The sequence below is a fragment of the Rhinichthys klamathensis genome, unplaced genomic scaffold, assembly GCF_029890125.1.
Source record: "Rhinichthys klamathensis goyatoka isolate OS25496 unplaced genomic scaffold, OSU_Roscu_1.1 h1tg000626l_1, whole genome shotgun sequence".
NCBI classification, from domain to species: Eukaryota; Metazoa; Chordata; class Actinopteri; order Cypriniformes; family Leuciscidae; genus Rhinichthys; species Rhinichthys klamathensis.
In genome coordinates this window covers 628978-647244 of record NW_026607074.1, presented here as the reverse complement: position 1 = coordinate 647244, position 18267 = coordinate 628978, and the positions used below count along the sequence as shown (strand labels likewise).

At 37.5% G+C, this 18267-nt stretch overlaps 1 protein-coding gene across 23 annotated transcripts in view; it reads right to left on the bottom strand.

Moving 5' to 3' along the window:
• srcin1a (SRC kinase signaling inhibitor 1a) overlaps positions 1-18267 on the bottom strand; it is a 120675-nt gene that overhangs the window by 75037 nt on the left and 27371 nt on the right. For 13 of the 23 annotated variants that reach the window (XM_056240983.1, XM_056240985.1, XM_056240987.1 and 10 more), the window contains exon 1: positions 2004-2133. The exons of 5 other annotated variants lie outside the window; for them this stretch is intronic. In XM_056240983.1, the coding sequence (XP_056096958.1) occupies positions 2004-2024 (21 nt within the window). In that variant the 5' untranslated portion in view covers positions 2025-2133. Of the gene's footprint in view, positions 1-2003; positions 2135-11475; positions 11601-18267 lie in introns of those variants that run through there. 5 more of the 23 variants (XM_056240988.1, XM_056240994.1, XM_056240999.1 and 2 more) reach the window with 3 other exon arrangements.

The following is an 18267-nucleotide window of genomic DNA, read 5'->3' as shown; positions in this document are numbered from 1 at the left end:
CCCAAACAAAATCCCAACCTTATTTCAAAAGAGATCATGATCTGTGTTTGAGATTCTTCAACTACGGGAATAAAAACCAAGATGTTTTCAGCGCAAGTCAAAATGTTAGATCTGAATACACACGATTCAGGATTACTGGAGAAAGTGTGGAGTAAAGAGAGAGGCAATACAAATGAAAGAACATGCAAAACTGGGACAAGAGGTGGTCAGAAGAGAAAAGTAAGGAAATGGGAAGCAAAAAAAGAGAAGAATGACTTATGGGCGGCCCGAGCTAGAGGAATAGGGTGTGACAGAGAGAGACATGAGGGATTTGGTGGAGCACTTGATGTCTTGTTAGTCTCAACCTTCCGTACACTGCGATTGGCTAAAAATATCACATAGCTCATGTCAAACATGGTGCATTCTGGTTTGTGGCACTGGGGCATTTATCATCACATGGCTCCTAAAGTGCCAAACGCAACCTTTCTCTCTTTCGCTCTCTTCATCTCTGTCTCTCTCGCTCCCCTAAATCAAACACACAGCCATATGCCTCCTCTGTTTATTCCTCCTGAAATCTAGCACAAACCCAGTGCTAATTGCCTGTATTGTTCTAGGCTCTATCTTTTAATAAAGCCCCATTCCTTCAGTTTCCCTCTTTTTCTTTTAGCATAACCATGTACCACACCCTTTCTTTCTAGATACTTCATCAGGTCAAAATCTGCTTAAAACATCCTTGATCCTTTTATATCTACATATAGGCCTATGACCTCTACAACAGGCAGTGTTGTCTATACATACACGCCATATATCCTTACCCTCTCCTCTTACTCTCCATTTCCCCCTTTCCTCTTTCTATATTTTGTCTTTCTTTTGCTCTAGATTGCCTATAATCTACTCTTTTTTATTATGTTGCTTCCATCTGGTCCTTTTTACTTTCCTTTTCACATCCTCCCTCCAGCATCAATGCTACTTAGTTTCTGTCTTTTCTCCAAACACTCTGATTGGTGGGAGGGGAAATGGTTTCATTTCTTTCCACAGATACACACAAAACCCTCACAGGCAATTTGAGTCTTTCCTCGACCCCTCTATAGTGGACAACAAGACAACAAGCAAATGTAATATGGGCTTCATAAAAAACAAACAAACAAATAAATAAATACAATCCTTCAAAAACCTGTATGAGTTTCTTTCTTTTGTTGAACACAAATTTTATTTTGAAGCATGTTGGTAACCAGACAGTTGACGGCACCCATTGACTTCCATAGTAGGAAAAAAAATGCTATGGAAGTCAATGGATTCCGTCAACTGGTTACAAACATTCTTCAAAATATCTTATTTTGTGTTCAACAAAGAAAGAAACGAATTTTTGGGTGAACTATCCTTTAAGTAAATTAGTTTTCATGACATGAATGATGTGACTCTTTGTTTGTACAGACAGTTTAGATATTCTTCCATTGAAGCTCAAGACGCTTTTCGGATCATCTCGAATCATAAACACCAGTTTCATCAGGTTTGACAAAAACTTCAGTTTGTACAGCTCTAGTGCTGCTGTCATTAAAGCAACAACAACAACAACAACAACAACAACAAAAAAAACTTTTAAAAAAATTCTACTTCGGTTACACTTTGATTAAAGGGGACGTTGTTACATCACTGCTTTGAAACAATCTGTATTGTAAAAATATACATTGTACTTACTCAAATAAGTACCGATTAATATTAGTTAATTACATGTACTATAAAGTTACGGTTAGGGTTTGGTTTAGGGTTAGTTACTTGTAATTATGCATAAGGTACTGTTATTACTATATTAACTACATGCATGCAACTTACATCACCTTAAAATTAAGCGTTACCCAACTTTTCACTTTAACATGCTGTAATCAAAAATGTTGTATAAAATTATAAAATGAATACAAAATAATAATTTTCATTAGTGGTCTCAGATTTTGGACCCCAAATCAACAAATAATCTTCACAAATAATAAATAGGTGAATAAGAAGAGAACAATTTGCAATCCAACCTGGCTCTTCTTGTTCTTCATTGCTCATCACTTTTCCTATCTCTTCTGTCCAGCTTTATCCCACCATCATTCCAATCCATTCCCAAAACAGTCAACCATATGACTGAAAATGTCTAAGGCATTGACAGAGAAAGAGAGAGAAAGAGGGAGGGAGGACGCGTTGGCTCTAGTTGGTTGGGTTGGTTACAGAAATCTCTACTTCATGACAATCTCTCTCTCTCTCTATTTCTCACTCGCATCTCTCTCATTATCCACAGCTCACTGCATGAAGAACAGAAAAGAGGAGAAAAGAGCTTTTCCCCTCCTAAAACTCCAGCGTATGTGTTTATGAGCATGTGTGCGGGAGAAATATTTAATGTGGGTGCGTTTGTGTCTGTGCATGTGAGAAAATGAGCAGACGGTGGTGTTGTTCAGTCAGTGGGTGATGGTGGATAAGGTGGGATGTGTCACTGAGGCATCAGTAATATCTAACCTGGCTACCTGACAGTCTTACTGAGAAGACACACACAAACACACATTTTCCATCGTAGTGGTGACTTTCCATTGACGTCTACTGTGGTACATCCTGACCCACACACAATAACTAAGGCATACTGACCAACGGCATTATTATTCCCAAACTTTCAGGAAAAAAAGTGAAAACAAATTGCATCTTTAGGGGTACAACAGCTTGTCACTGGGGCATTGCCCTCAAAGGGACAAATATCAACCCATAAAAGGAGCATTTTAGTACCTTATAGTAGTATACAACATCTCTCATTTTCATTCTCTGTTTTTTCTATCTTTCGCAGAGGATAAAAATAGTCATACAGGTTTGGATCGACATGAAGGTGAGTAAATGATGACTGTCCCTTTAAAGTGGATGTCTTGCATTGTGGTCATGATTACTAGGCACAGGGATTTGTAAAGCACTTTGGTCAACACCAGTTGTTTTTAAACGTGCTATATAAATAAAATTGTATTGTATTGTATCCCAGGTAAATCTCCACAGTCATCTGTCATTCTTTGTGAAACACTGAATGCACATATGAGATTTTTTTTTCTCCCAAGGGAAATATTTCCAAGAATCAGAGGATTCCCTTGATACCAGCAGCCTTTATTAACAGAAGACAAGTACAGGCCTATACAATGCGATCTTTCAGAGCAACATAACAAAAGCTGATCAAAGAAGGATGGTTTCTCTGAATTTCACTTTTCTTCAGACGGCAGCTCTACTGAGGAACTGACGTCCATAATTAACGAGCATCAGACACATTGTTGCCCTGATTTACCTGTCTGCTTACTAACTGTTCCATCACCAAAACAATCTTTTTCAGATCTTCTTTAAAAGAAGCAAACCTTCTGTTAGGTGTGTACGCAGGGCATCTTTATAGATGAACGTCTAGTGCGTGGGAGGCTGCAGCAGCAGCGTTTGGATGTCACTAACAGTGGCAGATTTTTTCCTCCTCTGCTTAAAGCAATCATTTCTCTTTCCATCACCACCGTACCAAACTCACTTTATTCTGCGGTAAACATTTCTCAGCATGGAGAGCAAACACACTCAAACAAGCACACACCAGACCCCCAATGCAAACATATAATATGTGAAAAGTATGAGAACTGCTTTAGCTAAAAGGCCCAAACACGCATACAGCAATGAGTGACTGATTCTGTGCAGCATGACCTTGAAAAGAATACTCTAATTTTTTTCCCCACACTTGACTGCTCTCAAAAGATTACCACTTTGAAATATTTCTGAAAGGTTTGTAATTAGAAAAAAACTGAATAGAAATCAGGTTGGTTAGGGAACCATATTTGCAGCTAAAGAGGTTTCAGTAAATTGGTTAATGATTTTTTTTGGGGGGGTTAATTTCCTCTAGGACTATCACAAAAATGAAAATGGGATATATTAAAGGAATATTAGGTGGCTAAATTATTTTTTTGGCACTTTTAAGCATGCAGGTGTCAGCTGATGTCAGGACCTATATATATGTAACGGAGGCCAGCTAGTAGTTGCTGTGCGAGTAAACCTCACTCCTCTGATCTCAAAAGGCTCTCTAGCGACAGATGCTAGAGTCTGCAGTCTTTAGCCTCCTTGTTAGAGCGCCTGACTCTCACGCCGGAGACCCGGGTTCGAGGCCCGCACAGAGCGGGGCGAGTAGGACCCGGGTGGAGGGGTTACATTGGTGCCGTGACCCGGATGGGAGTGAGGTTTGGGGGGTGAGTGTAACGGAGGCCAGCTAGTAGTTGCTGTGCGAGTAAACCTCACTCCTCTGATCTCAAAAGGCTCTCTAGCGACAGATGCTAGAGGCTGCAGTCTTTAGCCTCCTTGTTAGAGCGCCTGACTCTCACGCCGGAGACCCGGGTTCGAGGCCCGCACAGAGCGGGGCGAGTAGGACCCGGGTGGAGGGGTTACATATATACACTCACCTAAAGGATTATTAGGAACACCATACTAATACTGTGTTTGACCCCCTTTCGCCTTCAGAACTGCCTTAATTCTACGTGGCATTGATTCAACAAGGTGCTGAAAGCATTCTTTAGAAATGTTGGCCCATATTGATAGGATAGCATCTTGCAGTTGATGGAGATTTGTGGGATGCACATCCAGGGCACGAAGCTCCCGTTCCACCACGTCCCAAAGATGCTCTATTGGGTTGAGATCTGGTGACTGTGGGCTGTGGGGGGCATTTTAGTACAGTGAACTCATTGTCATGTTCAAGAAACCAATTTGAAATGATTCGAGCTTTGTGACATGATGCATTATCCTGCTGGAAGTAGCCATCAGAGGATGGGTACATGGTGGACATAAAGGGATGGACATGGTCAGAAACAATGCTCAGGTAGGCCGTGGCATTTAAACGATGCCCGATTGGCACTAAGGGGCCTAAAGTGTGCCAAGAAAACATCCCCCACACCATTACACCACCACCACCAGCCTGCACAGTGGTAACAAGGCATGATGGATCCATGTTCTCATTCTGTTTACGCCAAATTCTGACTCTACCATCTGAATGTCTCAACAGAAATCGAGACTCATCAGACCAGGCAACATTTTTCCAGTCTTCAACTGTCCAATGTTGGTGAGCTCTTGCAAATTGTAGCCTCTTTTTCCTATTTGTAGTGGAGATGAGTGGTACCCGGTGGGGTCTTCTGCTGTTGTAGCCCATCCGCCTCAAGGTTGTGCGTGTTGTGGCTTCATAAATGCTTTGCTGCATACCTCGGTTGTAACGAGTGGTTATTTCAGTCAAAGTTGCTCTTCTATCAGCTTGAATCAGTCTGCCCATTCTCCTCTGACCTCTAGCATCAACAAGGCATTTTCGCCCACAGGACTGCCGCATACTGGATGTTTTTCCCTTTTTACACCATTCTTTGTAAACCCTAGAAATGGTTGTACGTGAAAATCCCAGTAACTGAGCAGATTGTGAAATACTCAGACCGGCCCGTCTGGCACCAACAACCATGCCACGCTCAAAATTGCTTAAATCACCTTTCTTTCCCATTCTGACATTCAGTTTGGAGTTCAGGAGATTGTCTTGACCAGGACCACACCCCTAAATGCATTGAAGCAACTGCCATGTGATTGGTTGATTAGATAATTGCATTAATGAGAAACTGAACAGGTGTTCCTAATAATCCTTTAGGTGAGTGTATATATATATATATATATATATGTAAACGTTATACATTTATATATTCCACAAATGTTTAGAAAAATTAAGATTAAAATCAGCACATTCGAATGATTTCTGAAGGATCATGTAACACTAAAGGCTGGAGTAATGATGCTGAAAATTCATTGCCCTCACTGGATCTTAAAATATATTAAAATAGAAAACAGACAATTTAAATTGAAATAATATTTTGACTAGTAGTGTGTGTGTTAAATATGTACAATAATGCAAATAAAAAAATATATATAAAAAAGAACTATTGTTCTTAAGTGCATTGTACATAAGATATTGTATATCTGTTTGTGTGAGAGAGGTTTTTCTGTCTGTATAGAGACAGAAAAGAGAAAGAGAGACTTCAAAAGTTGTCCTTTGAGAAACTACTGATTAAGTGTTTATTTTTAATTGGGCTGGAGACAGCAAGAACAAGAGCAATGATTTTCAAACGTTGAACTTGAAGAAAATCTTGTATGTGTTTGTGTTGTGGAGACAAACCATCTTTGGTAAGCACCACTCATATTTTTCCTCATAGTTCCACAAGAGAATATTGCTTTAGGGAACTAACACTCACACAGAGCGTTTCTAAGGGTTAGATACAGAATCTCATGATTTTCATCAAAAAATTGTTTTCTGTTTGCATATTCATCAAGTGATATACATCAAGTGAAACACCCCGGAGGTGGCAAGAGTTAATGTAATTTTCTGTAATTCATATGCATCCTGCCAGTGTGCTCTTTGAGCACTGAGGTCTGCAGTCTTTCAGCAGAATTAACAGATGATTCTTTAATTAGTGCATGGCTAAAACAGTGTGAGACCAAACTAACAGCCATTTAATTACCACTCACAAACACACAGCACTGATGCACTGAACTTTAAAAGAGTGAGTGTGGGTATTTCTCTGGAAATCTGACGAAACATTGGGTTTCTTCAACTAAGGCACTTTTTATGTCCAAGGGCTTGATTTATATTCAAACTAACAGAGTCTTCAATGCATTGGGTGACCCGAGTTCAGCTCATGGCCCTTTCCGACCCAGTCCCCCCTCTGCTTCTTGTTTGCTCTATACAGGGTCCCGTATAAATAAAAGAAAAAAACTTTATCAAATGCCTTTTTTTTGTCCCAGACTGAACTTAAATTATGCAAATCTAGAATGAAATGATAAAAACAATAAAATAATGAATACAAATTTAAACAAACAACAAAAAAATTATACAACTTATTTTACTATGAACATCTGATCTAAAGTGAGATCATATCTAAAATGTATAAAAAGTTTAGTTTTAATTTAATTTATTATAGAATTATTATACTTTCTCTCAATTTGGGATTATGTCTACAACAATCAACAAATTTGCCACAAATAAATTGGTATCAAATGTGTATTTGCTCACTGTAAAGCTGCCTTGAAACAATCTATATTGTTAAAAGCGCTATATAAATGAAGGTGACTTGACTTGACAAAGGAGACAATGGTGTAAAGATCAAGCTTGAAATGAATGAAATATGACATGCGACATGAATAACATAATCACGTATGAACAGATACATAAAATGCTAGCTATGAAATTACCTTAGCAAGATAAATTAATCAGCCATTTTATGCAAAAAAAAAATATTTAAAAAATAAAAAATTAAATAACTGTAATTTCCACAATACATAAATCTACTTGTGATGGAAATAACATTTTGATGGAAAGTTTTTAAAAAAATTCAAACATTATTTTCAGTCCCCATAGTTGAAGAAACATGTGAAAAAGGAATGTTTCCATGAGAGAGAAAGAAATAGGGACATAGAAAGAGGGAGATATACAGCATATCTAAAATCTAATGTGTTTTCATGGTTGTTTTCCTTCCTTGGCAAGCTCTCAGGGACCGATAACAGACTCAGAGATACACACGCTCACACCTCACCAGACAACACTGTGAGACCACGAAGACTCCCAGCAGTGGCGGTTCTAGCCCATTTCAACTGGGGGGGCCAAGCTGGGGCCAGTTGTACTGTTAGAGGGGCCAGTTACATTTAGACCTTATTGTTGTCATATCATTTTCTGCACTCCTGCAGGCATTAACAGGCAAAATACCGTGTTTATAATCATTCAACAATGTATTTCCATTTCCATTATATTTTTACATTTGCATTACATATTCAGTATTAGTCACAGTAACTGTAATAGACATGATGTCCTTCTTTCTCTTCATTTTGAGAACTATAGAGCAAAAGCAATGGGGACCAAGAAGCTTATTAATTCATTTACTGAAAATAACTGACTTGATATGTCTAACCGTTTACAGGGTTCCTGCACACTTTTTAAAGTCAAATTTAAGGCTTTTTAAGACCTAAAGAAATCAAAATTAATACCGTACATTAGGGCTGTGCAATATTGACAAAAATATACTTCAATATTTTCAACATTTTGTTAATAATTAGATAATATTTTACTGATTGTGTTTTTGTGCTGGTGCCATGGCTGGTTTAGGCCTGTTGTTGACAGCTGACTCACGAAGATATTAATATTTTTCATATTCTATGCAGTGGTCAGGGTTAGGGTTAGGGTTAGGGTTATTTCTGTCACAGCAGTGACAGAAATAGCAATATTTGCCACCTTAAATTGATTTCCAGGGGCATTTTCACCTATATATGGACATTTTTTCTAAACTTATTTAGAGTTATGCATCACCTTTTATGTCAAATACTAACGTTCAAATTATACAGTAATTATACTTATTTATACAATAATACTTAATTATGCAATAATTATACAGTACCACTGTTACCAGTCAAATTAATTAATTCAATCAAAATCCATCTTTGCAGTGCAGAGGTGACACAGAAGTGGCATTAATATATTTACACTCCATTTACAATTGCATAAATAAAGCTATGAGATTTTTTTAAAATCAATATTTAAATATGAAATTATTTCTAATTTTAACGTTTTAATTAAAGGATACTTTAAATATGAAACTAAAACCGCCAGAAGGCGGCGGCAAGTCCCTGTAAGAGGGATTCATTCATTCAAACGATTTGTTCAAACGGCTGATTTATTCGGGAAAGAACAAGTGATTCGTTCAAAACGCGGATTTCAGTCAATAAATCATCGCTGTGTTGCATTGAGACTCTGCTACGGTTTCATTATGAAATTCTAGTCGGCGAAATAAAGGGAAAACAAACAATATTGTATCTAAAAAGTAACTCCCAATGTTAACTTATTGTTAATTTAACTGTTGTATAACATAAATATCACAGTTGCAATTGTGCACGGGAAAACGGCACTCTTGCTGATGTGATATTCTAATATAAGAACATAATATGATATAAATATAAGACAAAAACTAATTTGGGGACATAGCCTATATGAACTGCACACAGCAGTGAAAGGACGATAGACAAATGCTATGTCAGCTCAAAGTGCCTCGTAGGCTACATAGTTAAAACAACGATTACAATATCATAATAGACAATACACATCGCACACCCCATACGCACATAAAGAATGAACTTACAACTGAACTGACATTTACCAACTTTCTTCTTCTCTCCTCTCTCGCGTGCAGGAGACAGGCGTTATTCTGCCGCGATTCCCGCGAATGTGATGCGAATTGTCACGTGAAAATGCAAATCCACAAAGATAGAAAAATAAAAAATAATACGCATACAACGATAGCAAAAAACAGTTTTGTAAAAATTATTTCAAACTCCACATTTAGGGGGGCCACAAGGGGGGCCAAGCTTTTTGTCACAGGGGCACGGGCCCCCCTGGCCCCCCCTCTAGAACCGCCACTGACTCCCAGTCAGCCCAGACGTCTAGATCCAAAACAGTGCTGAATAATTTAGGGCTACACATGGCAAGGCTTTTCTGTGGACAACAGTGGAGCTTTTCAGAAATTTTACCATAGAGCAGCACATAAGGAAAATATAAGAAAACACGGCTGTGGCAGTGACTAAAATAAATAGCAGCACCTAAAAAAAGATTCCATAACACTGCAGTTGACTGACCATACAGATGACTGTCCAGCAGGCTTTCTAAGATGTGTGTGGGTGGGTTTAACATCTAAACAGGTCTACATACGCTTGCTGATATATAATATAATGGTGTGTGTGTGAGCATATCTCTGTATGCATCTCAGTAAGTTATAGGCCTACACACCATAGATAAACACCTATGAGACTATTAAGGGTAAAACGGGCTTTCAGAAGACAGCCAGTATAGCTCTGCAATTCATGCCAGAGCAAATGGGAATGGAATTTTAGAAAATAATATGCAGCATAAAAACAGCATGTAATTATCTACAGCTGCCAGGCGCTATCATCACATACAACAATTACGAATTAAATCAGCAAACGTAAAATGACATTTTGTGAGCGCATCTGCATGGCAGTGCATTATGGGTAGTCTTGGCTGATACAGATAGGCCGAATGTGTTCTGTAATATCTCGTCCTTTTTAAAATGTTTTTCCAAGAATTTTGTTGTATTAACATTAAACATTTATGGCGAGTTGCGCACACACACAAACAAGCACAACGTGTCTCTGAATGCTAAGAATAACAAATTCAGCACAGAAAAAGAATGTCACACATGGAAATCTATCATGTAATGCATCAGACACACATCAAAACACAAGCATGCACTCTTACACACACATCCAGACGGCATGATGAACAGGACTGGAGATTTTTTCAAACTGATTTTTACAGTTTTTTAAGGTTAAGGTTGGAAATGTCAGCTCTATATTTAAGAATCTGTGTGCATGTTTGTGTACAAAACCATATGCATTACATGTGTCTATGTGTTCTCTGAAATATAAGGCCATCTGGTGATCACAAGACACATCCTCTTTAGTCTGAAGACTACAGACTCGAGCCACACAACAATGTGACAAGAAATCATAATGTCTCACACCACCAGCATTGGAAAAAATAATAGTGGCAATTTGGCACTAACAGTAAATTGTCATTGTCAGAGAGCTGCACTTGACACACATAAAGCTCAAAATAGTTGAGCTGAATTACCAAAGGACCAAAAGCACACGAGCTTGTTCATAGTGTCAGATAGACAGACTCATACAAACACCACAAAACATTATATTGCAGCAAAATAATTAGCAGTCTAAAATATAACACGTCTTGCACATTGCCAAAGACACTGTGCTCATTTAAAAGTTACTTTGGTTTCTTAGCAACAAAAAAATTACATTGCAGAAAAGTTCAGGGAGTTATAATGATAATATATACAGTATATATATATATATATAATATTAATCATATTTACACAGAGTAATAAAACATTAGAGAAATAATAGTATAATAATAAATTATTTATAATAATAAATAAAAAATTATTTATAATAATAAATAAAATTTTATTTTACAGTGTCAAGCAAGTAACCCTAAAACAAATCCTAATCCTAACCCAATATATTATAAATGTTAATTATATACAGAAAAATGTTAAACCTGAGAAATAATAATGATGAAAAGGTGTAAGAGAGTCAGACAGCACAATAAATTAATAAATAGATAACAATATAAGTTGAGAAATGATTGCTAGCCAAACCGAGAGTCAGAAACGATTGAGAATGAGTGACACTGATAGATAAGCGATTGATGGAAAGAAGAGAGGATGAAAAAAATCATAAATACATATACAAGCTTATATGCAAATGCATTACTAAGAGCTTGACCACATGCTTGTAAGTTTGACATAACAGAACACATCTCTAAACACACACACACACACACACACACACACACACACACACACACACATAGAGAAAAGCGTGTAAGAAACAGGCATCTTTAAGGAAGACTGCTCTGTCACTTACTCATTTGAACCGACAAGGATGATAGTTAGTCCATTAGCTTTGGAAGAGGACATGCTGAAGGAATCCAGTGTAAAGAATCCATTATTCCAACGGTGTCCAGCAGCACTCATGAGTCTGTGTGTGTGTGTGTGTGCGTGTGCATGAGCGTGCATTAGAGTGTTACACTGATGTGAGGATGCTGCGTGAACATGTGAAGAGGGCAGAATGTGACACCAGCGCAACGAGCAGCCAATCAGAGCGTGCGTTCAAACAAACAGGGCACTCTGTGACTTTCTCTCATCCCTTACCCATCTTTCACCTGCTTTCCCTCTCTTGCTTTAGGGGAGAAGTGAAGATGGTGATAATGGGAGACTGTCCGTCATGCTAGTGGATGACCCAGATTCAGAACAAGAGAGGGAGAATGGAAGAAGGGGCTGGACGGAGTAAAAGAGAGAGAGCATGAAGAGTGGAGAAAGAGGCGAAGAAGTGGGGATGGTAGCGTGGCCATGATGATTCGATTAGACCCGCTGATCATGGAGTGGAAGAGATGAGAGATCCTCATCAGAGGAAAGAGGGAGGAAAGAGAAAGAGGAGAAAGGGACAGGGAGAGAAAGGGTGTGTGGAAAGGAGGAGGAGTTCTGTGGAAACACACAGCGCCTCACTGTGGCAAGCACACATGATACATACACAAACACCTCCTAAATGAAGGCCTACTATAGTCTTCTGCTGTTTTCAGATTTTTATATTTATATAAAATGTTTATTTATAATGGTCACAGACTAACTTGACCCTTACCTGAAAACTGTATTATTTTAATAATTGTTTTTATTTACTTTATTTACAAATAATTTGTACTTTTTATTGACTTCATATATAGAATAATAATTTGTATTTTTAAAAACTTTGTCACACTACAGGACATTCATAATGAATAAGCGGATTAAAAAATCTCTGAAATTTATAAGTGAAATTATGGCTTGTCACGGTATAAAAATATTATTATAATTTTAATATGATTTATAATTAATTATATTTAGTATATATTTATATTTCATATAATAATGACAATACTTGTCATCTATCTATGAATATATTAAACTGTCATTTAATGTTATATATTTTAATATTATATATATATATATATATACATACACATATACATACACAGACATTATATTATATATAATATATAATTTATTATATAAATGTCCAATAATTTTTGTAATCAAACTAAATTTGTTTATAGGAAAATAAATCTAAACAAATGTACACTTGAATGAATACATTTAATTGACTATTTGATTATTTTATTAATTCGATTGTATTACAAAATTTGGTTGATTATTATTATTTTTTTTACATTTAACGCATCAACAACAAATTTACACAAACCCACAAGAGAAGTGACTTATTCTGAATGATTTTGGAAGTAAAGGAACACAAGCATTAAAATGGACGTTTACCTCAACAGTCAATTATTAGAAAGCCTCAGTCAGCTGAGACCAACACTGACCTCTTCCAACACGCTGAAGCTTTAACATTGATGCCAAAATGTAAATGTCTAAAAGAGATGAAGGGAATGAGGCAGCAGTGAGACCGCATGACTGCACAATGTTAAACAGAAGCAATGCAGCGCTCATCATCAACACCAATACTGTAAGACTTACATTAAACACATGCTCTAAGAATGGCATCACTGCATCCAACACAATCTGTGCCATTGTAGACAGCAACAATGCATAATAGCCTTTATGGTAACAGAAGAGTCAGCATTATTTTCAGCAGGCTAGTCTAGTACCATGGACAGCGCCAGTGTACCTCTCAATGTAAATAGCAGTTCTTTCAACAGCATTTAAGATCTGCACAAACACAGATCTTGAAGATTAACAAATGTTTGAGGCATTTTGTATACACAATGCAAACATCAAAGTTTTCTTATCCAAGGGGTTAATAACACACTAATATGGTGATGACAAGCATTCTGTCTGGCATGCACTAGGACTAGGATAAGGTGAAAATGGGAATCTGTTAGAGGGATGCATGAATAATAAAAGTAATGGAGATTCAGATAGGAGAGTCACAGTACGCATTTGTGATCATGTAAAGATCGAAATGATTGCACTCTCTGTGGGACAGGAAGAGAGCAATCTTTCTCAAGCGCCGTCCTTCACTTGCCCTTCAACTCGTAGCATCTTTTGTTCTCTTTCCTTAAGCGCTTTAAAGCACTTTTTTTTAAGCAGGGAGGAAAAATCTGGATTTTGCTGGCTCTTTTGAAATAAAACAGATTGATGTGCTCGTACAGAAAAGAACCCAAAGCTTCCCTACCGTTTATCAAAATTAAGCTGCAAAAAGGAGTTGTTCAATGGCATCACTGTGAAAACTCCCTATAGAACCTTTGTTTTTATGAGTGTATTGCAAACAGCATGATTGAGAGAGTTGAAAAATGAGTCATTTTAAAGTAAATTGTGATTCCTTTGGAGACTTGAGATGCAAAATTATAAGTGAACATCAAAAAAAAAGTGTTTAAAAATGGATTAGGCTTTATTACTCAAAGAAATGTCTGGGTGAATTCAATATCAGATGTTTTCATGTTCACTGTAAGAGAAAAAAAAGATGTTGCTTTTGTTTGATCACAGCAGTGGAAGTGATTTAAGGCTGGGATTTGTTCAAATAAAATGCAACATGTATCTGATCGATTCTTTCTTTTCCAGGTTGTACTCTTCCACTCACTTTTTCTCCATCTCTCGCTCTCTCTTTTCGAGTAGGTGGTATCTTTATATTGAGAAAGACTCCATCCAGAGACTCTGTCTCTATTGTGCTTATCTCTATCTCACATACTTCTGCCTTCTTCTCCCTCCTCCCCTCTCTCTTCTCATCTAAACCAAATATCACTCCTTTCATTTTCCCTCTCCTCCTTTGCTTTGTTTTTTGTTCACTTTTGGGACAAAGAATAAGTAATCTCTGCATCTTTTCAATCTGTCACTCAGCCGGAGAATGGCAGAGGAGCGGAAAAGAGGAAGGGAAAAAACACGAATGAGGAGAAAGATGGATGGGGTCTTTTGATTTTCGAGTGCTTGTTAATTTTCCCCAGCTGTCGTTCACAGAGAACGGCGCACAAACTGCTATAGATAGATTCCGAAGAGTTTAGTAAGCGTCGTGAGTCATTATGTTGAAAAGAGCCAAAGAGTTCATAGAAAGTTGATGAATCTTTTGTGACCTTGAAACCATTGATCTGACATTAGCAATGTATAGCTTCAGTTTGATTTGATGAAAAAGACTAGGTTTGTTTTCTGATATATTTAAGATAAACAATCAACAACAATAGCAATAGGCAATCGTAACACAGTATACACACACAAATCACATAAGGAGTGAGTTAGAGAAGGATAGAAGGGAAGAAATATCAGATTGGCAGATGATCTGGTCTAAATTATTCTGGCCAAGAACCACCCACTTAGACAAGAGACCGTCAGACTGACAGACTAAAGCAACAAGCCACAGCAAAAAATTAAATAAAATAAAAAATAATGCTGTGCTGTTTGAAGGCAGATTTGGATTTAGGTGCTGAAATAGATTATAATAAAAAAAATTAAACATAATAAAATGACTACATAAAGTGTATTCAAATAATGATGCAGGAGTCTCTGTAAACTGTTATGCAGGAAACAATTTGTACAGAATGCTACTTTTAAATTATTATATTATATTATAATAAAACAATATTATTTACACTACCATTCAAAGGTTTGTGGACGGTAAGATTTTTTTATGTTTTAGAATGAACTTTTATGCTCACCAAGGCTGCATTTATTTAATCAAAATACAGTAAAAACAGTAATATTGTGAAATATTACAATTTAAAACAACTGCATTCAGAAGCCATAACTTCAGTCTTGTCACATGACACTTAAGATACTTAAATATTCATTTTTGTGGATTTTTTTTTTCAGGATTCTTTATTTAATATAAAGTTTTTATTATATATAGATTAGCTCACGACAATCCTTATTAGTTTCTCTCCATTCATACAAGTCCCCAGGAAGTGATTTTAGGTGGAGGAACATTAGCTAAGTCCTCCTGTGCTCACTAATGCTCTCTGAAAGTCATGACCAGTCTGTTTCCTGTCACCGAATGCTGCGTGTGACTCATTCCTCACAGTCTGGATAGACCGCAGAGCACATGAGAGGAATATAACACCATTCAGATTCAGAAGTTAGCTTAAAACACTTCAAATCATGGGATCCGACAGGGCCTCCAACAATGCTAGGTTATTTTAAATGCATCATGAATGCATTTACAATATGCCACTGGTGTCAAGTCAATTGCCTGCTTCACAAAACGTGGCACCTAAAAAGTGGCACCAAAAGTTCACCATACATTTTTATTTTAAAGCTTACAGTGTTTGCTTCGCCAGCTATATAATATAAATCTCATTGTAAGCAGATCTATGAAAGAAACCACTTTTACCTATGCAAAGACTGCAGCTCTATGAATTATCTAACTTAATAAGAAGCAGGATTGCTTCATGGTTTCCCATGGTATTTTGGCTCTGGCATGCTCGTCTGATGTGCTGCTCTAATTGGCCTGTGCTGTCAAAGGCCACAGAGCATAATATGAAAGAGGAAAGTGCCGGCTTCAAAAGACATCATCCAGAGCGCCTGTAGTGCGAAAGCTACTCCATCTCTCCTCACTGTCACGTTCATTCCATCATTCTTCCAGATCACTGTTGCACAGATTTAATTTCCTCCTAAAGTTCTCATTCATATAATAAATGGGTGTCGATGCTTTTGAAGCACATCAGATTCAACATCATTTGTACCATTTACAGAGGAGTTCAGGTTTTGGAGTTATATGCTATAGCTTCTTCAGATTGATTTTATTAATAAATCATTAGCACATACACAGTTGAGTTCAAAAGACTGAGACCACACTGAAAATTTGAAGATCTTTTTGTGTTTTAAAACCATGGAGGATTTAAAAAGAACAGAAACATTTAAAACAATGAAACATTGTGACATAAAATGAGAAAGGAATATTTTAGATTCTGCACTATTTCTAGGTCCCTAACCCCAAAAAAAGTAAATTAGTGGTAAATTAGGGACATTGATCATGTGACTCTTTGTACAGACGTTCAGATGCTTTTATTCCACTGAAGCTCAAAGTGCTCCTTGGATCATCTCAAATTATGCTGAGAACATGTCCCTTGAGTGCTGCTGTCATTAAGCAAAAGAGGGACAAACCAAATATGGATGTATCCAAACTAAAGAACACTTTAATGCTTGGGAGTGAGTTAAACCAGCTAATGTTTGACCTTCATCAAGATCAAAATCAACACAGATTGATGCCGGAATGTACACACACACGCACGGCACGCACGCATGCACGCACGCACACATGTTGTGTTTTCATGGTTTTTTGGAGACTTTCCATAGACATAATGGTTTTATATACTGTACAAACTCAACCCAACACAGAAAACATTCTGCATTTTTACATTTTCAAAAAGCATCACTTAATTTTCCTCACGAGGACCAAAAATGTTCCCAACAAGGACAAGGATTTTCGAAATATGCCATCTTTGTGGGGACAATTTGTCCCCATAACGTAGGGTTTACCAGGACACACACGCATGCAATGCACACACGCGCATCCATCCACACACACAAATGAGAAAAATGCCATAGAGCACAACATTTATCTCATGCCTGCTAATGATGTGTGCAAACAATTAAGAAAGACAAAAGCTTTTCTATTCTTTGTCTCGCAATCCAAACACGGCACAATCTAATCTGCACAGCAGACAGAGAGAATAAAGCCGCTGTCTGCATTAAAGTTCCTCTATGAATGAAAATCACATTTCCCATTCCAGCACAAACCAAGAAGTAAAACCTCCAGCCACCTGGACCTGATCCAGAAACGCCCTGGTCAAAACTTACCGCATGGAGGCGAGTCCAGTGAGCAAAAGCCCTCCCCGTCAAGCCCAAACAGCAGGTAGTCCTCCTGCAGCATGACTATCAGTCCAAGAAGAGTAGGATGTGATGTTATGCTACAGCTCACTGTTCAAATGAACACATTTAATGCACCATCCTCCCATGTGTGTGTGTCCATGTTGTGGCCACATGTATTTGGAAGGGGAAGTGCTATACATAATGGTGTAGACACGCATATAATTTAAGCACTTACATCTGCACTGTACAGCACGGCTATTCTGAATAGAAAAATGCACCAGAGGGCACAGAAGCACTCAGGTTAAACCCGTTCATTTCTTTCAAGAGGATGAGGAAAGGACGACAATTGAAAAGAATGAACAAGGTTATGCTAAATACATCATATTTTAAATGCTGTATTTAGATTCGCATTTAAATTCAATAATTGCAGCAAGATGCAAATTTTAGGGACAGTATACTGAAAAAAAAAATGTGCATGTCAAACCACCTGCAGTAAAATGGCAGTTCATACACACACGCGCGCGCACACACACACACACACACACACACGTGTGCTAAAGGTTGATCCTTGCTTTTAAATGACAGAATTAACCTCTATTCGACCCCAGAGACAATACTGAAAACACATCAACAAAACACAGCAGCCAAAAGCCAGTCATCAGTCGCTCAGTAAACACAGCTCTTCAATCCTGTTCTTTTTATGTTTTTTCTCTCCTCTTCCGCTCGCTGCCAAATTACCTCCTTTCTGTTGCCTCCAATTAAAGTGATTATGAGACTGTGGCGTGCTGCGTGTGTGTGTGCAGAGAAAAGAGGAATAACATGCTGATTATAGCTAATAGAAAATGTGTATGTGGCTGCGGTAGTC